This window comes from Nannospalax galili, unplaced genomic scaffold (assembly GCF_000622305.1).
Source record: "Nannospalax galili isolate Female #2095 unplaced genomic scaffold, S.galili_v1.0 scaffold540, whole genome shotgun sequence".
Taxonomy (NCBI): domain Eukaryota; kingdom Metazoa; phylum Chordata; class Mammalia; order Rodentia; family Spalacidae; genus Nannospalax; species Nannospalax galili.
This window is the reverse complement of record NW_008348613.1, coordinates 726,885-751,343: the sequence shown is the minus strand read 5'-3', so window position 1 is coordinate 751,343 and position 24,459 is coordinate 726,885. Positions and strand designations below refer to the sequence as shown.

Below are 24,459 nucleotides of genomic sequence, written 5' to 3'. Positions count from 1 at the left end.
ATGTTTCAACCTCAGGCTAGTAGAAGCCTACCCCATGAGGCCTTCTGAGTCAGCACCAGTGCCAGCTTGGGTGCTCTGCGCTTCCCCTGTCAGCCTTTGCCTGCTCGGACCCGACCCCCAAGCCTTAGTGCCTTTGAAGTAACTAACCTCCACCTACTTGTGACCTTTAACTTTCTCAGCTCATTCTTGTGTGCAACAAGGAAAGTTGGAAAAGGAAAAGTATCCAGGATGTATTTATTTTGAAGTCGTATCAGCCGGAGATAAAAATCTTCCAATTCTTTGTATAAAAGAGGTCTCAGGGTGTCACAAATTGAGGTGGACAGTTTCCTTTGTTCTCCAAAGGACTTCATGGCTATGTCCTTTGACTGTTTTCTTTGAAGTGGGTTTACAGACTATTGGTCACACCCATTCAAGGAAAAAACCCCTTGCTTTCCAAACCCCATGTCAATGATTGTAGGATCCTGGGCACCACTGCAACTGATGAAGGAGAATAGTTTCTTCCAAGTTGTGCCAAGGGACAAATGAGATACAAAAAACAGATGCGTTCCATCCACATATGGCTGTTGGGGGCATACTGTTGCAACTAAGCCATTTTTGTGTTCTGAATTGGTACTTAATGTTTTGCCATTTCTAAACTCTTTATGATCTTCCCTATGTATTAATTATGGTTCATGACCAGGTTACAAGTTCTTTGTGGACAAAAGCATTTACTTTCCTTTTTCCTCATTTTGTGCACTACCTACCTGCAGAAGTCACTGAGTGGCTTCTAGGAGCATCTGTCATGTAGCACTCATCCCAGTAATCAGGGATGCTTAGAGGGCCTCTTTGGCGTACAGATGAGATTGGGCTGCCTTCTGGCTGAATTTGAAACATACAGTGTAGGATTTGGAAACACACTGTTAACAGTGAACTCAGTTTTTCCTTCACATAAGTCCCCAGCACACATTGGAACCCATGAAGAATTTGAGTACTTTTCAACTTCTCTGGACTTGTTTCTTCTTTTATACACATACTGAGAGGGTGCTCGGAATGCTTGTTGCTATCTCAGATACAGCACTCTCCTCTTTGCTGCACAAACTCATGGTTCTTCCACAACATCAGAGTCTCTGGGGAATGCATATGATTGTCAGTCAAACTACGTAGAAAACAGAACAGTTAGGGGGAGAAGTTAGGTTCAGTGAGCCTTCTTGAATGTTTAAATACTGCAGACTCATTGCTATGTAGACATAATATCTCATAAATATAATCAGAAGATGACTTATTTAATGGTACATTGTTTAGCTGGCATAAGCAGAATTATTGAGGATGGTTCCTGTCAGAGTACTTGTATTCTTGCACAGTGGGCAACTTGCCTATGACACTGGAGCCAAGTTCAGGAAATAGACCTACTTAAACGGAGATGAAAGTCCCATCTCGATACAACTTTTGTCCTGGTGTGCTAGAGTCCTCAAGGAGAGTCTACTGGTCTGGATTCACTGGCAGAGGCACTCAGTGCCCCTGTTAGTGTGCAGGTCAGAGACTTTCTCCTCAATAGTAGGAAAGATTTTAGTAAGTAGTAAAGCCCTCAAAGATACTTTCTGAAAATAAAGTGAACAGTGAGGTCATCTTAACTATAATACATGTAAGTCAACCTCTAGAATATTAAGTTGGAAGGAGCTCAGTTCTCCATATTTGGGTCATCACATCTTATCCTGCCAACACATCTTTCATACCCAGGTGGCATGTTGGGTTTCCCCCTGTCAGCCATGCCCCACCCTGACCAGGACATGCCATATAACATAGATCATGTTGATGAGGTACCACTATGGAATTTTAATGCAGTCTGTTTTCTGAAATGCTTTTCAACAGTCCCGTTTTTTGTCTGATATTACCATATTTTAAAGAGGCTTTATCTTTTCTTATAGTATCTTTAAATGTACATTATAATTTATGTATGAAAAAAAGCTCATACAACCTTTCTTTCTACCCTACCACACCCAGCCCTTCATTTTCCCCTGAAAATCCTGGACTATTATTCTTTACCTTAGTTTTGAATGCTGACTGGTTTGAAGTAGGTCAGACTTGCTTGGAAAGTCCCTAGTCAGGGTAAAAGAACCCTGGTGAATTCCGTAGAGCTTTTCAGTGTCTAATACTTGCTTGATAAAATTTCCATTATGGAGAAATAGTGCAGTGGTGATTTTCCACACAGTGGAATATTGGAAACAAGGCTGGGAAATGTTTATTACATAGATCTGATGTTAAATAGGATCTGTGCCCCAGCACAGACACTACAGTCATGATCTTGACTCTGGGATTCCTGGAAGAGCACAGTGTCTCCTGGAAGAGCACAGTGTCTCGGAAGGCTAATGCAGATAGTGTTAGCTAGAACACTCCTCCTAGAGCTGAGAACAGGTCTGTTACCTTGATGTTCTGCCGCAATCACTACTCCTCCCCAAGGACAACAGTGTGCCTGTTACGGCAGGACACAACGTGTCCCCCAACCCCCATCTCTCTGGACCTCTGCAGGACAAGTCCCTTTGTGCTAAGCCAAAACATCTTTTGCTCTTGCTACCGTTTAAGGTGACTTGTCCTGTGCATGTGTGCATACACGTTTACTCATAGAGGAGGCTGTGTCTCTACAGTATACTAGCGTCACTTGGCTGCAGCTCACACAGCTGCATCATGTCAAAGAGGAGCTCAAATGAACTGCACACTGGCTGCATCCAGCTCTAGCCTGCTCTACATCTGCTTCTGTGTCTTCTGAGTTGTCAGCTTGAGTTTGTGCCCAACAGGGCTTAAAACCCATTCTTACCCTCAGTTAACACCTCTGAGAACAGTGGCATCATTAGGGCATTGTCCAGTACCAGGAGATGGGGTAATTGGAGATTTTTCAAAGGCTATTATTGCCTACTTAAGAATATATTTTTCTTACGTGTTCTTACTCTGTAAAAACAAAACTTTGGAAGTTCTAAGACAAAATACAGTTATTAGTCCTCCATATCCACAGATTCTGTCTCCATTATTTTAACAAACCATGGATTGAAAACATTCAGTAAAAAAAAATTGACATGTGCTAAACATTGTTGGTCATCCCTAAACAATATAATATAGCTGTTTATATAACATTTGTATCATCATATTTATTAAGTAATCCAGAGATGTTTACTAGAGGGTATGTGCAGGTTCTGTACAAATGTACAGTTTCTTACTGAGCACTGTGGATTTGGGTAACTGCATTGTGTCCCGGAACCGGTCCCTGGTGGATAGCACAGAGTAACTGTACCTAACAACATGTATGATGCTCTGATGGTGTTAGGATGTTGTGATCATACCTTTAAGATTTAACCTGTACATTTTTTACAGTTAAGATTTTAACTGTATACTTTCCCTCTTCCACTGTTATAAGAGCTCGGTGTCTGTATGCTCACCTTTTGAGACCACCTTCAGGAGTTGCTCTTATGAGGGTCACTGCCATGAGAGCAAAAGTGCTGGAATAATTGTGATGGCTGTGGAGCAGGGGCTGTCCTGTCAGACCTTGTTTCCCTGTGACACATACCTGTCCTTAAAGGAGAGAGGCTTTTGCCCTGTATTTGTAAAATATATTCACTAAATACTTGAGAATTTCATACAGTGCATATTGATCATATTCACCCCCACTCCTCTTCCCAAATCCACCTTTACCTTCCTATACCCCCCAATTTTATGTCCTTTTTAAAAAAATAATTTATTGAGTCTAATTTGTAGTAACTATACTTACTCTAGGGTGTAGTGCCACCCACTGGAGAGTGGTTGACCTACCAGGGGTCACACCCTTAAAGAAAACTGACTCTTCCTCTCCAGCAGATATCAATTGCCAATAGATCCTCTGCTAGGGCTGGGGCTTTTTGCTTACCTCCCCCATCTATGCTGGGGTTTCGTCTGGCTATAGCTTACATAGGTCTTGTGCACATGGTAACAACACTGAGTTCGTATGTCCAACTGCACTGTGTCTCCAGAAAGGAGGATTTCAATGTAGTCATTTCACTTCTGACTCTTAAATCTTTCTGCCTTTTTTTCCACTGTGATCCATGAGCCTTAGGAGGAGGAATGTGATATAGGTATTGCATTTAGGGCTGAACACTGCAGTCTCTTTTCCTCTGGATGTTTACCAGTTGCAGGTTTCTGTGTTAATCACCATTTACTGAAGAAAAGAAACTTCCCTGATGAAGGTTGAGAGATGCACTAATCTATGGGTATAGCAACAAGTCATTAGGAGTCAGTTTAATGCTATGTCCATCTAGCAGAATAATAGTAGCAGGTTCTCCCCTTTGGCCTATGACCACTAACCACATAGTCTTGACCCTGATAATGGTGCCAGGAGTCGGTTCTATCTCGTAGAACAAGCCTTAAATTCAATTAGAAAGTGGTTGGTTACTCCCCCCTAACATTCAGGCCACTGTTGTCCCAGTGGACAAATCTTATTGTCATTATTGAATCCCAGAGGGTTCACAGCTTAGTAAAATTGATGATTACTTTTCTCTTCCAAAAGTGTGCATAGCACCTTCCGGCATTATGAAAGCTAGCCAATAGGGATGAAGCTTCCAGGTCAGTATCAGCTTGATTTCTCCAAGTTCTATGACTCAAGTTTATGGGGTGTTCAGCAGGAGGATCTTACCATCAAATTCTGGAGGTTAACCAAGAGCAACTGCAATAGCCTGTAATTTTTTGGGGACGGGGGCAAGGAGGGGAGTTGTGTACAGGCCCTCACTGACCAACAATTCCGAAAAGAAGTAACCCATTCCTGGTAGTGGACTTTTTATTTGATAGCCTATGGTGTCTAGGGGGTGTATCATCCCCCCCATTATAGGTTACCTCATTTTTATTATTTTTATTTTTATGTGTATGAGTGTATTGCATGCTTGTATTTAAGTGCACCTGTGTCATGCAGTGCACACAGAGGTCAGAAGAGGGCATTGAATTTCCCTGGAACTGAAGTTGTGGATGGTTGTTAACCATTATGTGGGTGCTGGGAATCAAACTTGGGTCTTCTGCAAAAGCAGCCAGTGCTCTTAACTGCTAAGCCATCTCTCCAGTCCCTGAAACTTTTTATGTATGTATTCATATATATTTTAGGAAACTTCTACTGCAGTAGGTTTCCATATAACTTTTTCAAAGATCTTTAGTGTTATCCCTCCCCAACCCTTCCCTTTCATCCCCCATTTTGATTCGTAGGCTTTAATCCATTGTTTTTAGGCCTGTGACAAGGTGGAAAGGCTGGTGGAGGAAAACTGCTTACTTTGTGGCCAGGAAGCAAAGAGGAAAGGCAGGAAGGGGCTGGGGACAAGGTTATATCTTTGCAGGCCATTGATGTTTCTCCAACTAACCCCACCCCTCCTACTTCCTACTACCCTCCCCCAATAATGCCATCAAATTTATTCACTGATGAAGGCAGGGCCCTCATCAGCCAGTCACTTCCCAAAAACTTCCCTGAGAACATTGCTGCACTGGGAACCAAGCCTGCAACACATGAGTTTCTTTGAGAGACAAGGCACCGCATAGCTAAACTATTAACAGCTGTCTTCAGAACCAAACTGCAAGCATACCCTGTACAATAGAGAGAAAGACTAGTTTTAAAAACTAACAAGGGGCTGGTGAGATGGCTCAGCAGTAAAGGCACCAGCTACCAAGCCTGATGACCTAAGTTAGATCCCTGGAACTCACGTGGTGACTCCAGAGGGAATGGATTCCCACAAATTGTTTTCTGTCCTCTACACGTGTGCCATGGTGCTTAAGCCCACACACATATACATGTGTACACACACAAATAATTTATATCCACAACTATCCACATGGCCTTGTTTCCTCCTCAGTGCCCTCCGTGGCACATTGCACTTGGGATGGGCTGATCTTGGGAGAGTCACTGTCTCCATCGAGCACAACCTACAAGCAGCTCTGCAAATCAAAGTTTTATCAAGTTCTACCAGTGAAGAAAAGTAAATGGAGGAAATGTGTTAAAGCCCCAAGTATGTTGGTAGAAGGGGGGTTACCCTGAAATAGTGTTTGAGAAGGCATTTGCCAGTCAATTTACCCTAAGTAGCTTGAACAGGTCTTCATTCTAGAAGCCTATTAAGTCTTGGGACCAATTCAAGTGAGAGCAAAGAGTCCACACGGGTGTTGATGATTTCTGAACCACAGGCCTCTCTCCTGAGAATTTACCTTAATTCAAAAGTGAAAGAAACTACAGTTTAAGAAACCTAAACTCCCATTGTCGTAGCACTGGTAACATTAGGTAATGCTTACTGCGTGTTCTAAGCACTGTCTGTGTTAGTTGGAACAATCTATGGCGGTAGGTACTGTCATCCCCATTCCACAGATTTTTGAAACCAAATGACATCAAATGATTAGTAGCCTTTAGCTAGTAAGTTTCAAGCTTTGGGAGACTAACCCTGGAGCTAATGTCCTAACCACTGTATAGTACAATCAGCAGCATAGCCACTGGCACTGAGATTTGAAAGATAAATATACAGAGATAATTCATACAGTGTTAGTTACAATGTAGAGACTATACATGACCCATTTTCAAATAGAGCACTATGACCATTAAACAGATGATTCTATAACAGATGATTTTGAAGAGTCTCCAATGTAAATGGTAGAAGAAAAGGACCTACCATTATAAATTTAAGAAATAAATACATCGATATAGACTTAGAAACACAGCAAATATAGAATAGTGAAATTTTTCTGTTGGTTGTGGGGTATTGTTTTTTATTGGACAGGACTTTACCATCTCATAGGGATATATCCTGTAATGGGTGGGTAAATGAGGTGTGAGGGAATCCAGTAAGAATCAAAAACTCAACAGAAATGAAGCTATCGTAAGTTGCAAATGTTAATCTTTCCTCACACTGAGAAGTAATTTGAAACACTTTGTTGAGTGACAGAAGAGGCCACCAGATCCCACCACAGCAGACCAGGAGCACATCAACAAGGAGGAACGAAAGCTGTGCACTTGGTTGGATAGGACAGCGGAACCTCTTAGAAACAGAAAGGGCAAAACAGGAAACTGTGTGCACATTTAAAAATAAATAAATAATATTTATTAGCTGCTTGGGGCAAAAGTTTTTAAAAGCAGAGCCTGGGTAGTTTGTGGCACATGGTCAGCAGAGGCATTTTTTAAGTAGCCAACATTATCAGAAAGAAAGCTAATTGCAGTGGCTTATACTGGTTTTCCAAATTTGAGCTTGCCAAGGGCAGGCTACATTTTGCGGGATGCTGTTTAAGATCAAATACTGACTAACTAGACAAATGGGGGGTTGGAAGGAGTGCACACTCCAGCTGTTACTGCACTCAGTGTCTGAGTGTGAAAGCATGGGACCACCTCATTTAAGGTGCACCAGAAATGGTCCATTCATTTGGGTGCAGGTACTTGCAGAGACCCCTTGTGCCGCACAGTGTTCACAGCTGGCAGCTGAGAGAGCTGTTTAGTGGAAATGAAATGAGCACCCTTGGAACCCAAATCACTGTTGTCTGAGCTTCAGAATACAAGGTGGAGATGGCAGTGAAGCATTGTGGGTATAGCCACTCCCCCTTAGGATGGAATATCAGCACCACAGAAGCAGACATATAAAAATACTCTCCCTCTAGCTCTGATGAGAACTTGGAAAATCTAGTGATGCCATTACCTTAGATGGCTCTTAATAGGTGCCAGAAAATATAACATCAGTATTTGTCTCTGTGTTGCTGCCTGGGGCCCTTAACAAATGTTCAAGGTAACACTACAATTGTCAGAATTTGGAATGGGCATGTTCTTGGTGATTCTGACACATAAGAAAATAACTTGCCTGTCTTGGATGATAAGAAAGAGAATGTGACCTGAGAAATCTCATGAGACATGAGATTAAAGGAAAATTCAGCCTAGAACACCCACATACTTGGAAAAGTCCTTTCATTTGGTGTAGTCTATATATTTTTGTATAACCTAATATGGGATTTATCAAAAATAATTCACCGGAGGCTGGTGAGTCAGTAAAGTGCTTACCCAAAAGCTTCAGGAGGGCCTGAGTCCAGGTCCCTAGCACCAATATAAGAAGCCAGGCATGGGCAATGCACGGCTTTAATCCCAGCACTGGGGAGGCAGAGACGGGAGAATCTCGTGGCTCACTCACAAGCCAGCCTAGCTCAGTCAGTGGACTACAAGTCGGTCAGTGACTCCCTGTCAAAAACTAAGGTGGAGAGTGAAGAAGACACCCAGCATCACCACTCATATGCATACACATGAACACATACAAATCATTCCTCAGAACATGCTGTAATTACCCTTTTGCACATGAAGGTGAAAGGTTGGTACTCTAGAAAAAATGATGATATAAAAGAGTGATGGTCACATACAACTTCTGTAAAGTTAATGCAGCCAAACTCAGCCATTTCTCAAGCCAGCTGACTGGTATTTTTTACATTTCCTTGGTGCCTCAGTATCTCCTTACCAAAACACAATAAGAAGGCCAGCAGGGGCCTGTGCAGTAGAACAAGCTAGAATAACACAGGATGTCCTGATTCTTTAGCCTGGAACCTGTGCATGGGGCTCCAGGCAAGCTGGGAACTGAACCTGCTGTGGGAAGCACAAGAGAGACTAAGTGAGGGGCTCTGTTCTGTAACGAGCCTGCATACACTAACAAAACACAAATCTGGCCCACTTCTTATTTTTCCACCCCAAACCTTTGCTCAGCATCAGGACGAGTGTCAACTGAAGTGAGTAGTCCGTTTACCACCAGAATTACCTGGAAATTCTCTAAGTCTTCATGTAGCTTGCTTTTCCCAGAGGACATGTACAATCTTTGTGGTAAATACCATATTAAAAGGATATAAACACAGATTCTTTCTCATAATGCCCCCAAGTCAATGAGCAGCAGTTGGAAAAGGAAAAACAGATGTTCCTGCATGGCTATGTAGCATTTTATTAAAACGCTTCTCTCTAAAGCAGTGATCTGTCCTAGTAAAGACTACATGGGTGTTTAGAAGATGGGGCAGCTCTTATCCCACTCAGAGGCAGCTATTCTGACCTAACAACTAACTATACAGCCCTTGCAGAGCTAGCACATAGTAAACATTCAGTAAAATTCAACTGCTAAGTTGACCAAAAAGAATTTTATTAGAGGAAAGAAGCTTCTAGAATTGTCATTGTTTCATGCAGCATTCCAGTTTTGCTGAATCAAGGAGCTGACAACCATATGGAAAACATGCCATTTCTGCTGCTTGTGATACTTTAAAATAGAAAACCATTTGACTCAGATAAAGAGCACCTGCCAGGACATATTACTCCTCTGGCTACTTACCTTTTTTGCTTTTGGAGAACAAGAAATCTCAATGATAGCACAAAATAATGTAATAGGTACAGTTCATTTATTAAGGAGTCTGTTACATCTCATTCTGTTAGTTTTGTCTTAAATTATGTATTTGCAGGCATCACCCACCTGGTGTTTACCACAGAGCCATACGTTTTTAGCAGGGTTGTCACCTGGGCTATCTTTCTCTCTGATGGGCACAATCTAGATGAATTTAGACAGTATCAGAACCACATTCTCCCCAGATGGAGACATTGGCCACTGAGTGTCACCATGCACCCTAGGGTCTTGCTGCTTAAATACTAACCCAAGGTGCACTTCCAGAGTAAATCCAACCTGGTTGCTCTCTTTCTATAGGAAAGGCTCATGCTAATGAAGAAAATAGTCTGTATTACTGACTGAGCCAAGTAAAGTCAAAGATTTTATAAACCCTCTGATAAAAGTGTCTCCTCTCATGAGGATGCGTAAAGCGCCAGCTCTACAGAAGATCTCTCTCTCTCTCCTCTCCTCTCTCTCTCTCTCTCTCTCTCTCTCCCTCTTCCCTCCCTCCCTCCATCAGGGTACCTGGCCCAGTGTCTTGAGCACTGTAGGTGTTCAATAAATATTCTCTCTCTCTCTCTCTCTCTCTCTCTCTCTCTTTCTCTCTCTCCCCCCCTTCCCTTCCTCCCTCCCTGTTGGGTTATGTGAAATGTGAAATGAAGTCTTAATAACCTGGAACAGCACTGATCTGAAGAAAGTGATCTTGCCTGCCCCCTCTGAGTTCTTGATTTGCCAATAATGATCAGTAGAGGCATCTCTCACCACCACAGCCCCTTCCAGTCACACACATGCTCACTCTGGAGATGGGAGTTTCAGTACCAGAGAGCAACAAGTTTTTTGTTTTTGTTTTGTTTGTTTTTTGTTGTTTTTATTCCCTACAAAGGCCAGTAACTTATGAGATTTTAAGGTGCTAAGTACTCCCTCTCAAAAGGGTATGTCTTTCATCTGCATCTTCTATTTGGATGCCATGTTCTCAGCCCTGGTTTCCATCTGCCCCATAGTGGGCTAGTTTAAAAAGTCCATTGCTGATTATTGCAAAGCTGCCCTACTCCATTACATCAATATGTTGATCTTCTGTGATGATTGGAAAGGTAGAAATCCCCCAAAATAATCACCTTGTTTTGATTGGACAAGTGGTATTGTTCAGTTACTTTGGATGATTTGGCCCCAGCTCAGCTTGCATCATATCCAGTTTGCCTTAAATGAGATTCCTTATTCATGAAAGCCTGAGGCAGAGGTTAGAGTCAGAAGGTAAACAAAGGGGCACTTGATAATTTTATCAGATACTAAACAACCAAACAATTTTATTTTTTAACTCCTTCTATATCAATCCATTTTTCATTACTATAACCCAAGTACCCAAGGCTGAGTAATTCTATAAAGAAAAGGTTTATTTAGGTCAGAGTTCAAGAGGTTCAAGGACATGGTGCCAACATCAGCTCAGTTCTGATGAGGTCCTTCTGGCAGGAGGCATAAGCACTACAAGACAAAGCCAGAGAACACTTTGGGGACTGTGCCCACTCTTGGGAAAACTTAAGAACTGTGAAATCTACCTTCATTCCTTCTGAGGGCATGACCCCAGTGACCCAACAGCCTCTGGCCCTGCCTCATAACTGTGCCACCCTGGGAACTAAGCTTGAAGCACTGGAAGATGAACAACATCCGCACCATAGCACACCCATTTAGAAGTGCCTCACATTCCCACCCTATAGTGGCTCACCCCAGGGGGAGATGGCAGAGTGCCAGGCTCAGGGAGGAGGAACTGCAGGAGGAAGAACCACAGCGTGGTGTTATGTTTTGTTTTTGGTAGAGCAGTGCTAAGAGACACTATTGCTTCCACCCTGTCATTAGTGGGTGGGTCTTAGGGATACAAAACAAGAGATAAATTAGGATAATAAGAGGCAAAGGAAAAAGGAGTAAATTTTCCACAAGTAATATTTTTCTCTTCATGGTTATTTAACTTTGAAAAAGAACTTGAAAGTAGCAATCATGGTTCTACAGTAGACAAAGGACAGAGTGTGGGAGCCAGACAGGAAGGTGTGAGAGTCTTTATTACATTAACTAGAAACATGCATGAAAATCCACAACGTCCAGGAACACACTGCTGTTTATCACAGAAATCAGAGTAAAGGAAAAACTATGTATGGCCTGCTATGCAGCCTGTGTCTAATTTTGTCCTCAACTCATAAACATATATCCTTTAAGTAGGTCTCTGTCTTCTATGTTCATTTCTTGGGTTTCCCTTTGGATGATGGTGGAGAGATAGTAGAACAATTAAGTGGTAGGGGGATTGACACACAGAACCACCTTTAAATAAGAAGGGCAGATGTTTGCAATTTCTTTTATTTATGTGTATGTGTGCATTGTGCATGCCTGTATGCCTACATGTGTACTGGTGCCCTAAGAAGATAGAAGAAGGCATCTAGAGCTGGAGTTGCAGGTGGTTGTGAGCCACCCAGTATGGGTACTGGGAACTGACCTCCAGTCCTGTGCAGGAGCAGCACGTGCTGTTGACTGCTGGGCTGTCTCTCCAGCCCCTGCAGCTTTTCTTAACTATAAAGCATCTTGATTAAGTGATTTAACCAAGAGGCAGAAAGCACCTACAGAGTGGAAGTGCCTGAGCACCAGACAGAAAACACACTCATAAGTGATTGTGAATACTACAAACAGAAAGGCTGTGTGAGCACTGTGACAGACAGAAGGATGGAAGGAGCCGGGACCCCACCTGGGAAACGAGAGGAGCATTGAGTTTGGTGGAACTCCAGAAGGCCCAGTGTGAAAAGAAGTTGAAAAGTGCCACAGTGTTTGGAGACTCCTCTACCTTGTCAGAAAACTGGTTCTTCACAAGTTTTCTTAGCACTCTAGTTTAGAGATAACTAGTTTATTAGTCTGCACCATTTTTCAATAAGGACCTGAGAAAATGCTTGCCTTAAATTGTTCTGTGCTCCTTTAAAGAAAGAAATCCTGTACATTTTGTCATAGACTCCTTGTAGCATAAGATGGTAATAATAGCATTTGATAAAATTGGGAGTTTGTTAGCCCATATAACACATATAATTACAGTTCTATGTCATTTCCCCCTGTTCATGTGCAGCTCCTACAGAACCTTTATTGTGCAAGTTTGCAGATGGAGGACAGAAGAAGAGACAGAACCCAAACAAATACATCCCTAATGGACGACCATGGCACAGAGAAGGAGAGGTGAGACTTGTAAGTCCTTTCTTGAAACTTAAGTGTGGGTGTGTAATCCTGAGTGGTTTCATAAAAGTTCCACAAAGGCGTCTTGCCTGGGCTGCTACACTTCTGAATGGATCCAGAGTAAAACTTCCTTCTGGTGCATTGTAACTGAAAGGGTATCTGACTGCAGGCCTCTTCAGTGCATATGGTGCTGAGTGAGGAATCTCCCGCTGAGCAAGTAGATGGTGGGATCATCTAGAGCTGCATAACTGCAAAAAGACTACAGTGGAAGTGATGAGTTGGGGCACTTTATTGCTTTTTGTGTGTGTCTTCATTTAGACATAGCCTTTTAAATGGGTTGGCATTTATAGCATTCAGGAATTAATCCAAATGACATAGCATATTTGTCATTGAGAATTTGAGTTTTGCATTTTTAATTTGTTTTCTTTTTGCTTTTTAAGCTGTATTCTTTAAAAGCTCCTTTTGGGGGGGAAACCTTCAATTTCTTAATTAAAATATTGGACCCTCACTTCCTATTTTTAATTTTTAGTGAATTTTAATGAATTAATTTTTAATGAATTTTATGTTTAAAAAAAAAAAACATAAAGATACAAGAATAAGAATACCTGGAGAAAATGCGCCTGGCTCCATGCCACTGAGTGATGGCCACTAGTCATGTGTGGCCAACTAAGCACTTCACATGCAGCTATGTCACTGGAGAGATTTAATTTTTCAGTGACCTCTTATGGGCAATGGCTGCCATATGGGACAGCGCAGATCTAGAGCTCAGTTCTTGTGTTGGGTTTGTAATTGTGCTTGGCTAATAGAAACTACCAATTTTATCAAATGCTGTTATTACCATCTTAGGCTACAAGGACTCTGCGAGACGGAGTTTCCCAAACAGTGCCTTTCTAGATGAGCATTCATGTTTCCTTCTCCTTCCTGTAGGCTGGAATGACACTCACTTATGACCCAACTACAGCTGCTCTACACAACGGGTATGTCTTTAAGATAAATGCATAATGGCTTGAGGGATGATAAAGGCAGAAAGTATCAAGACATTTGTTCCATGAATGATTCTATTTAAAGGATTACTTAATAAAGGCTTTTGTGTTTGTTCTAGATTTTATCCTTCACCATACAGTATTGCTACAAACCGAATGATCACTCAAACTTCTCTTACACCCTATATTGCATCTCCTGTATCTGCCTACCAGGTTTGTACCTCTAGGGCTTGTCAGCAGTGTGACAACTTGTACACCACACATCTCTGATGCATTTTTATGTGTCTTCAAATTCTGAACAGTTCATAATGAAATTTAAGTCAAATTTTATGCAGCTTGGATACCCAGTTTGGAATAAGCTGCCTTTTCTTTGGCAACACAATTTTCTTTTACATATAAGAGGATATAAAGCCAGGGAAGTAGTTGGAATCACTACATAGTTTTAGAACTGGGATAAAACCACATACTTCCTCTACCATGTGTCCCAGAAATTGAAACATAAGACTCTTAAGAGAATTAGAAAATATAGAGTGATTGATGATAGATGTTAGATGATTGATAGATAGATAGATAGATAGATAGATAGATAGATAGATAGATAGATAGATAGATAGATGATAGATAGATAGATGATAGATTCATTCATTCATTCCTGGGTTTTGTTTATTTGCCCGCAGGAACTGATATAAGAACAGTTAACTCCTAATGCACAAATTAATTACAACATTAATTGATGCAGTTGAGATTTGAAGCCGAAAGCAAGAGGCAGCTCCCATTTGACTCTTTGGTGGGGAGACTTTACCTCCAAGTACATTTCCAACTGAGAAGCTAAACGCCATTAGCTCCTTGTCAGGACACTAATCTAATGGTATTGCAGGGCCAGCTTGTTCTTCATGAATCAGCCTTTCTCTTCCTGTATCAGAGTTCCCCCAGCAGGTATACTGCCTGGGCCCAGACAGTATCATAATGGAATTCAGTTACTGATCTCTCTTCTGTTGACTGCTGGGACCTTGTGTGACTAAACTGAACTTTGGGTAGTTTTGTTTTTAAAATTGAATTAGATGTTGTAGTCCTGACTTCTTGGGTTACAGGACTACAGTATCTAATCTAATAGTTGTGTTGTCTAACAGCTATAAGCCTTAGTTTCCTCATCTTTAAAATGGGGATAATAATGGTTCCTACCTCATAAATTTGAGCGAGTTCTAAGAACTAAATGAGAAAGTAAAGAGCTCCACACAGTACCTGACATATCATTAACACTCAGTAAATGTCAGCTAGCATCACCATCATCATTATACATTAGTTGCACTTTTTCAGTAACGGCTAATCAATATAATGGAAGTTGGTTTTGTGTACAAATTATGAAGGTTATTTGAAATAGAGAGAGACATGGTTGTACACTGAAAGCAAAGCTTCACAGTGGGGCTACCACCACCTTCAGCCTTCAGGTTCTCCTCCAGCCTCCCCTGAACTGCCACTCATTGTCTGGCTGCTATTTCACTCTGGTATACCAGTCTTCTGGGCATAGAATTCATTTATTTCATGGCTCTTCAGTCATTTAAGAGTTAAGATTGCTATCTTTTCTTTGCTTCTCAGTGAGACCTACTGTATATAGGACATTAGCCCTAATAAACAGTTCTCTGGCTGATACTAAAAGATAATTTTTAACTATCTGAAAATGACAGCCATTAAGAGGGGCAAGTATAGGTTCATTCTTAAGCAAATGGAAGATTATAATTCATGTTGCTATAGATGTTTCAGCTATTAATCCATCTCTACCACTTCTTTTCCCTTTTTTTAGTATAAAATCAATGTGCATGTCACAATCATCTCATAGAATAAAAGGGTTAGGAGGCCAGTGTTGCTAACCAGTTTGACACAGTTAACTGCAAACAACCTGTCATTTCAAGGCCTCGTTTCTTCCTTGAGGAATTCTGTGTTTTTGTAAGATCTATGTGGAATTTATTCCACTTACCTGACACTCAGTGCGGCAACCTCACAGCTGGTACCTATCCTCTTACAGTCAGGATCCAAGCAGAGTCAGTGGGTGAGCCTCCAGTAATCTGGGATTCCTTTAAGTTGTTTGCAAAGTATTTTTAATGTACAGTTTGGGGGTGGAGAGCTCTATTTTTTTCAGCTTCTCAGGGGACTGATGATAAAGAGTTAATGGATTATGTTCCCATTTCATAATTAGGGAATATTGAGGAAAAGAAATGGACAGCAGCTGATTAGCTGCTTAAAATTTGTAATGGGATTAGATGTCATAGCTCCTTAACCCCATAATGCTGTAAACACTTAGACTATTAAGACCATAGAAACATACCCCAAAACTGGGATCATCCAGCCCAAATTGGGGTCTGCAAGGAGCTGCTTGCCTCCTGTGATGTGTCCAGTGAGGGTCCTATACTCATGTTGGAGTTGCCTTCTCCACTAAACCACCATATACTTATGCAGTTGGATTTGAGAAATTGGCATCTGCAAGGAACCATCAGTACCCCAATGGGGAAAGGCTGCAGTCCAGATAACTGAAATGCTAACAAGGCAGAAGCACTTAACTTTGGTCTGCCTTAGGTGGCAAAGGAAACCAGAGAAAACAAGTATCGGGGCTCTGCTATCAAGGTAAATCGCACGACATTCTTCCCCCATGACTCTTCCCCATATCCTCTCTGTAGAATCTCTGAAGTTAACACTCAGGGACAGGACAAGAGGGTTTTGTTAAGAATTGGAAACTGAAACTTATCCTAGAATTCCATAGACCCTGGAAAGCCATGGGCATCAAGAAATAGACTGGTATGATCTCCTTCTCCGTGGTGGGATGTGTTCTTTCCCACCACAAAGCCTGACCCTCACATCTTATTTCTCAGTTCAGAGGGTCTACTGTGTGGGTGCCCATTTAACTTAACTGTTGACGTCAAGATCTAATTACCCCCTTTAATATCCTCAATCTGAATATCAGACATTTATTTCCCAACATAACTAGAAATTGTTGACCACTACATAAGATTTCTAAACTTAATTTCCTGATTATCAAAGAGATTATATTTGGTTATTCTGTAAATAGTACATACTTTGAGGGTTAATTTCTAATAACATATCCTAGAATTAACCCTCATGCATCAATATCCCTAAAACATGTAGTTCATATTTTGATTGTGACACTTTTCACTAATTTGAATTGTTTACATGTTTATTTCCCTTGCTTAGACAGTAAATCAGTAAAATTTTCATGGGTGGGGCCCATGTCTTACCCACATTTTGCTCTTTGATACCTGATGCTCATTCAATAGATACTTATTGAGTGTGCAAACAGGAAGTGGTTCCTTTCATCTCGCTCAGAGTGACCAGTTGTTCAGGAACTCTAACTGCCTTAACCTCTTTAATCACTGGTAGTATTGTCTCCTATTTTCCTTCTGTAGATCTTTAACATGATTAAAAAGAACTCTAGAGAGTTGGGTAATTATTACAGTAGAAATCAATATTTCTCTCAAAATCCTCCCTTTTCCAGGTGCAAAGTCCTTCTTGGATGCAACCTCAACCATACATCCTACAGCATCCTGTAAGTTTCTCATGTTAATGACTTTGTGTTCTGCAAGGAAACCATTGTGTATAGACTCTGTGGGTTAAAACCCTCTGCCAGGGGCTGGAGAGATGGCTCAGCGGTTCAGAACACTGGTTGTTCTTGCAGAAGACCTGGGTTCGAATCCCAGCACCCACATGGCAGCTAACAACTGTCCGTAATTCCAGTTCCAGGGGATCCGACAGCCTCTTCTGTCCTCCGCGGGCATTGCACGACACGGGTACACTTATCTGCACGCAGGCAATACACATATACACATAAAATTTAAAAATAATAATAATAAATAAAATATGAAAAAAACCCTCTGCCAAAGATGGTACAGGATTTAGAAACCTTAGACGTGCAATGAAAATGCACAATTCATTATGAAACTTCAATTCACCTTTGTCTTAAAATGAATTCTTGGTAGACATAAGAACTTAAAATGCATTCTGTTTGAAGCAAGGTATTGCTTTTGTACTTGGGCCAGTTCAGTACGCTATCGTTAATTGAGTGACTAAATATTTTATAGTGCTTAGAATGAAGCAGCACTTGCTTTTTCTATTCTGTTTAATGCAAACATAAAGTTCAAACTAAAGGGGGAGATCTTCATCACTGTTGCATAGCTGCTCTGTGGAAAGTATAAACACTAAGATAGTATATTGTTTTTTCATCTCTCCAGTGATTTGAGAATTTGTTCTCCTAATGTGTAAGCAATATTACATTTTTAACATTATACTTGTCCATTTTATATAGTACATTTAATGAGTCAGAGATGCCCAAAATCCAATTTGTTGAATTAAAATGTAAGGTTAAAAAGTTAAAAGCAGCTGAGTATAGTGGTGCATGCCTTTAATCCCTGTGAGATCAAGGCCACCTGAGGTACAGGGAGACCCTGTCTCCAAACAACAACAAAAAAAAACAGTAAGACAGAGACTGCCAGGGTGACCTGCATGTTTGCACCTAGAAGGCCACAATTTGACCTTTTGCTTTCTAGTTACCAGTGCAAAATAAGCATCCTCATAATGAAGGTACTTCACAATATTTGCAGTACAAAAAACAGATCAGTTATTCAGGAAAAGAACTCAACTTTTGGCCTTAAAATGAAATAGGGATTTCCCTCCCCAAAATGGACACTGCAGTGTGAGACCATGTATATAAAATAACCATCCAGGAATAACAAGCGCTGAACAGAAAATGCTGAGCCAATCTTTCAGAAGCTTCTGATGGTGCATGAATGTGTGTATGCATACATCCACAAATCTGCATATGCCTACACCCATATCCATGACAGGCACCTGCACCTAAAACATGAAATGTATCTCTTTTTTTCTTTTTGGTGACTTTTAGAGTCAAGGACTGTATATATTTTAGTTTAATTCTTTGAGGAGACAGGAGGAATCTATATTACCATTCTCTACCAAGATTCAAACCATATTAAACATATACCTGTGCCTATGGCTGGGTATCTAGTCAGTCAATGATAGTGCATTTAAAATGATATCAGCTGCAGTGATCCAAAAACCTACTTTAGTATTTATGGAGTAGAAGAGAATACTTGCATTTTGTGGCTTTTGGGTGATTACAAAAATGAGACATGGTAAAATCCATTGATTATGTAGGAAATTTAGACAAAAGTCCAAACAGTTATATTGTGGTATATATATAACCAGCACAGCATGATCTAACCTTTCTAATTGACAATATCCAAGCAGTTAGTCAATGTTTCTAATAGAATGCTAATTTAAAAGGAAGAACCCAAAATAAGACACTGTTCGTGTTCTGATTGCAACTAGATAAAAAAGCAGAATCCAGCCTTCAGTAGCAGATGCTGCTAAGACTGGCTCTGTTACATTTGGGGGTGGTGGGGGGGCACTTGTCTTTTTTAAAAAATGTCTTCCTGTCGTCCCAGCTGGCCTGTCATTCACCAGACTGGCCTCAATCTCACAGAGCTCCTCATGCCTCTGCCTCCCAAGTGCTGGACTTAAAGGCACGTGCTACCACACCCAGCTAATGCATTTGCTTTTAATGCCAAACATTTATTCAAGCAAAACAAAAGAACAGAGGCCTGGAGTGGCATTAACTCAGGCTATCTGAACTGGCTTCCCAGACATGCACACAAGGTTCTGAGAAATGCCAAATGAATGAAAACTATACTGTTGATCCTACCAATCTAATCTTGAACCAAATGATTGTCTGTGTAGAAACTTTTTTTTTGATAACCTCTATAGTGATCATATTATTTTGTGGCTATAGAAAAAACGGTCCTTTTCTTTTTCTTTTTTTCTTTTTTTTTTTTTTTTTTAAGGAAGCATTTGGCTGCCCTAGAAGCCAAAAGTCGTCAGTTTGTATTTCCTGTGACAGCTTCTCCTGCTGTACTTTACAGCTGACTCAAGTTTAACACAAGGATTTCTGTGGAATGAGTGGCAAAACCCCATTATTTCACCCAACACTTTTACAAAAGTCTCAAGAGAAGTAGTCTAGATTTTAGGCAATTGCTTATGATACCACTTGCAAGTTTGTGGGAGGTTATTTTTGCTTCACATTCTTCAACAAACAAGAAGATTTCTTTTGCAAAAGTAACTATAGAATTTTAGTTCTCTCTCAGTTTGTCTTTTGTTACTCCTTTTGCCCCAGGGTGCTGTATTAACTCCCTCGATGGAGCACACCATGTCACTACAGCCTGCATCTATGATCAGCCCTCTGGCCCAGCAAATGAGTCATCTGTCATTAGGCAGCACCGGAACAGTAGGTGGCATATTAATATCATGTGTTTCTGCAAATACAGGAAGGTTAAAGAGAATTAAGGCAGCCTAATAAAACACAGGATCAGCGGTGACAAAGATCATATCTGACTGCTTCTCCATCTAGCATTGTCATTCACAAAGTAAATACTCAGAAAATTCTTGATTAGTCAGTGACCTGAATGTTCATCCCTGGGTGCCTCTTCTTTACCAAAACATAGCACTCACACATGCCCACATCAAGCTTCTATAACTGGTGCTACAAGGCACAGGTTGTGAAGCGAAAGATGCAGGTGGTATGTGATGGGAAAGCAGGATATGTCTTCTCACTCATTCTCCTTTTATGGAGTGTTGGTTCACTGAATTATGGTATTCGTAGTGACTTGTTTTCAAAATATCCAAGGGACTGATTGGGTTATAGGTTGAGTTACTACCAGACTAACAATTTGATGTGCTTTAGAGGTTAGAATGTAGATAGACAAAGCATTTGGCTCAGCCTGTGTCTACAGTGACTGAAAAGGGCAAAGGGCAATATGTTTTCCCTATCATACTGAAAATCCACAGCAGCATCTTGGGAAAGTGAAGCTAGGACTATATATAGACCAGAAATTGGCTACAAATCCCACCTGCATTTGGAAAGATAGGGACTGTTGGCATCAGCAAAGCAAGGCTCCCTGGCATCATCTGCAGCGACTGTTAGCAGCCACCTTCAGGTTTCTCTCTTCAAAAACAGTATGAGGTATCAACTCAGGGAGTGGCCAGAAAATAACTTGGCCTCTGAGGAGAAATCTTATGACACATTTGGTGAAACTGAATTATTGCAGATGGGAAACATTAATGACATTCACATGTGTGCTTTTTGTTAGAAAAGCTGAAGAAACATGGTATTTTTAGTTGACAAGATGAAAACCTTGACTTTGCCTTCCATATGACTTATTTATATGCCCTAATTAAGCTTTGAAGGGAATCCATATAAATTTCTTGTTTGAGATCTCCAAACAAGATCTCCCCTCAAATATTCTGAATTTTGCATGGATTACCACTGTACATCCTGACCCTCTCCTCCTTTTCAGTACATGCCTGCTACGTCAGCCGTGCAAGGAGCCTATTTGCCGCAGTACACACACATGCAAACAACGGCGGTTCCTGTTGAGGTTGGTATAGCGCATCCAGTAGCCATTGTGGCAATGGGTAGTTTTACATATGAGTGAATTAAATAGAACTCAAAAAATCTGTCAAGAGTCAAGTATTTATCAAGGCATGGTGACACATGCCTGTAATCCCAGCACGTGAGAGGCTGAGGCAATAAGATCATGAGTTCAGTCCAACTTAGACTACTTAGCTAGACCATATCTCAGAAAAGAAAATAATCAAATATTTGCAAAAAGAATTTGGTCTAGGAGTATGCACTTAGTATTATTTTAAGTGTAAAATATTATTCTCTATGCAAATTAATATAGCAACATCCAGACCACATCTCCCCTTCAGACTCCCAAAATACTCACCAAGATTATATAGCACATTTTATATCGTGTCAAGGTTCTATCTTGTCAGCCCTAAAATGATACTTATAGGCACATGAAGATAAAGTTGGAACTTGAGTCCTAATACGAAAGATTGAATCAGTGGTAATAATTATAGAAAGAAATCATTCATAATTCAGGTAATGAATAAAGAAAAACTTGTGTTTTTTAACTGTAACGAGCATGAGGAAATAGCCTGTTTTTATGGCTAAGTACTCTTGGTCATTGTTTTAGAAGATATCGGAATGGCAGAAGTCTGACAGCTGAATCATGATCGAACAGGAAGCTTAGCATTTTCCTACAAAGTATCCTTAAGAGTCCAAGGAAGTTTATCAGTTCAATTTATCTGTCCCACTAGACAGACCCCAGAGGTTCCATCTCCAGGAAGGGCCACAGAACTGTGGTTTGTTATTATTTGCTTGATTGTACAACTTAAAACAAACACAGTTACCAAAACTGAATACTTCCATAAAATTGGAAAAGAAAACCTCCTTGTAACTACTTCAGAAAAAAATAAATAAATAAATAACCTGACCTATGGCAAAACCCAACTTGAACTGAGGCAAGACAAAAAAAATCAATATCCTAATTACTCTTGATTTTGGTTTTGTTTTTTTGTTGGTGATGGGTTTAATGGTACTAGGGATTCTACCAAGGCCTCTCACATGCCAGGCTCTACCACTGAGATATGTCCACATCCCTTTTTAAATGTTTTTATCTTGAAAAAGGTTTCAGTAAGTCATTGTACTTGGCTTAAATTCGATCTATAGACTAGGCAGGGCTTGAGCTTGAAGCATCCTGCTACCTCAGCCTTCTGACTATCTGGGATTATAAGCCCTGCACCACAAGGCCCTGCTTCCATTTACCATGTTTGTTCATGCTTTTTAGTTTAGAAGTCTCAGTAGGTTTGACTATGAGGTGTAGCCCTTTGCCTTCTGGAGGGTCGTGATATACTGCATATTCATACTGTCTACATTCCAGAATCTGAAAATACTCAATTTTAAACCAAACTGGCTGTCTACAGAGATGGGGTTAAGAGATTCCTTCAATAAATAAAAGTCAAGCATTTGGATGGGAGGTTCCTGGGGTCTGTCAGTTCAGCTATATTCATGCAGTGATTAACCTTAAAAGCTCTATATGGCATTAAAGAATTCACTTTAAAGACTGCTTTTATTAAGGCGTGTGCCCTTGGACTCTGTCAGGCCCGAGTTGCAGAGTTAAGATTCCATTGCTAACATGTCTCATGCATTCTGCTTTGTTGTAGGAAGCAAGTGGTCAGCAGCAGGTGGCTGTGGAGACGTCTAATGACCATTCTCCATATACCTTTCAACCCAATAAGTAACTGTGAGGTATGAGGGAAACATTTCCATAACTGTGGAGCTCAAGTCAAGCAGTCTGGGGTCTTTTTGATCAAAGTGATATTAGAATAACTCAGATTTCATGGCAATGCCTTAATTTTGGCAAGGCAGCCAATCTTATTGAAATATTAAAGTTAACGATCATGTGAATTTGAAGATTCTGTCCAGACAGAACAATGTTTTATTTTGAAGTCAAATATATATTTATTCTCCCCCACCAAATCATTAAAGCATCACAACGCATCAAAATTATCCTGTCATACAAGCATCCTGTGCTATATTGCTTGACTACCCAACTAGAGGAAATATAGCATAATATATTGTTTAATCACATCTCACAGGATTAGCAGTATCTGACTATGAATTTATACTGTTAGCATCCTTAGAGCAAAAGTTTATATTACTGGCTCTCACTTGAGTTACAACTTCATGTTAGTGCACGTGTTTTAGTAAAGCAACTATGTGGAATCCAGCTTCTGATTGCCCTGGTGACAGTCAGTGGTGTTGATCTCATCACATCGCCCTTCATTTGAGACCCACTTGTAGATTTGGCTCTGACACCCTTAGAAAAGAAAGTATCTTGCAAGTCCCAAATTTGAAAGGTGAACTTCAAGGCATTGAAAATGACCCTCAGGTCCCCAGCTTGCATCTCTCAGTCTGCCACCAGTAATGAGTACAGCTTTAACTCAAGCATGCATCTCTAAAACAAGAAACGGCAAAGCCCTGTGGGGTGTTTCTAGAAATCTACAAAAGCGTTTGTCTTTTATCTTTCTCTTCCAGGTGTACAGAAGGGAGTTCTTACATGAAGAAGGGTGTGAAGGCTGAACAATCATGGATTTTTCTGATCAATTGTGCTTTAGGAAATTATTGACAGTTTTGCACAGGTTCTTGAAAACGTTATTTATAATGAAATCAACTAAAACTATTTTTGCTATAAGTTCTATAAGGTGCATAAAACCCTTAAATTCATCTAGTAGCTGTTCCCCTGAACAGGTTTATTTTAGTAAAAAACTAAAAAAACAAAAAACAAAAAAAAAAACCAAAAATGAAAGATTTTTATCAAATGTCATGATGCAAAATAAAAAAAAAAAAAAGGAAAAAAAGAAAAATGAAAAAAAAGAGAAAAAGAAAACTTCAATTTTCTGGGTATGCACAAAGACCATGAAGACTTATCCAAGTGCATGACCGGATTTTTGCAGTTTTGTTCATTTTGTGTTTAATTTGTCTTTTTTTCAGCTGTATGAAATGGGCTTTCTGAAGTTTAAATTGTCCAACTTCATCCATGGTGTTCTGTGCTTGCCGTGCGAGTGTCACTGTAATTCAGTGTTGCTGTCATTGTCTTTCCTTAGCTTTCTGTTTTTCTTTCAACGTAGTGTGAAGTGTCTTATCCTTTTCTATGAATTCCAATTTGCCTTAACTCTTTTGATGCTGTAGCTGTTTCAGTAAAAGTTAGTTCAAACTAATGATGTAGAATGCTTTGACCAAATGAGCTGGTCGATTATGCCTTGTAAAACAGCAGCATAGGGCTTTTAAAAGGTAGTCAATAAAAGTTGCTGAAATTTTGGCTTTTTAAAATATGTAGTAGGTGTTTTTAATGACTTTTCACATAATGTGTAAGGTAGTGAAATGCAAGAAGGGAAAACTGTTTTGTGTGAAACACATTTTCTGACTGGGGAACTTTTAATAGGGTAAATTGTTTGTAAGGCTGTACACCAACAGTTTCCTCTGATAGTTTGACTGATTTAGGATATCTGCT

General features: G+C 40.3%; 1 protein-coding gene and 1 non-coding gene across 11 annotated transcripts in view; both read left to right on the top strand.

Annotated features, from left to right (window-relative positions):
- The window catches only part of Rbms1 (RNA binding motif single stranded interacting protein 1), a 224,946-nt gene extending 200,668 nt beyond the window's left edge, over window positions 1-24,278 (top strand). For 5 of the 10 annotated variants that reach the window (XM_029569690.1, XM_029569695.1, XM_008845740.3 and 2 more), the window contains 9 exons: window positions 12,436-12,551; window positions 13,467-13,516; window positions 13,642-13,735; window positions 16,094-16,141; window positions 17,028-17,078; window positions 19,716-19,826; window positions 20,896-20,976; window positions 22,610-22,694; window positions 23,484-24,278. In XM_029569690.1, coding sequence (XP_029425550.1) covers window positions 12,436-12,551; window positions 13,467-13,516; window positions 13,642-13,735; window positions 16,094-16,141; window positions 17,028-17,078; window positions 19,716-19,826; window positions 20,896-20,976; window positions 22,610-22,687 — 629 coding nt within the window. In that variant the 3' untranslated portion in view covers window positions 22,688-22,694; window positions 23,484-24,278. The remainder of the gene's footprint in view (window positions 1-12,435; window positions 12,552-13,466; window positions 13,517-13,641; window positions 13,736-16,093; window positions 16,142-17,027; window positions 17,079-19,715; window positions 19,827-20,895; window positions 20,977-22,609; window positions 22,695-23,483) is intronic. The other 5 variants (XM_008845741.3, XM_008845742.3, XM_008845744.3 and 2 more) reach the window with 3 other exon arrangements.
- On the top strand, window positions 1,394-1,524 carry LOC115072465. The gene has a single exon (XR_003851522.1). It is a non-coding gene; the product is annotated as a small nucleolar RNA SNORA3/SNORA45 family (small nucleolar RNA).
- Window positions 24,279-24,459: the final 181 nt, after the last annotated feature.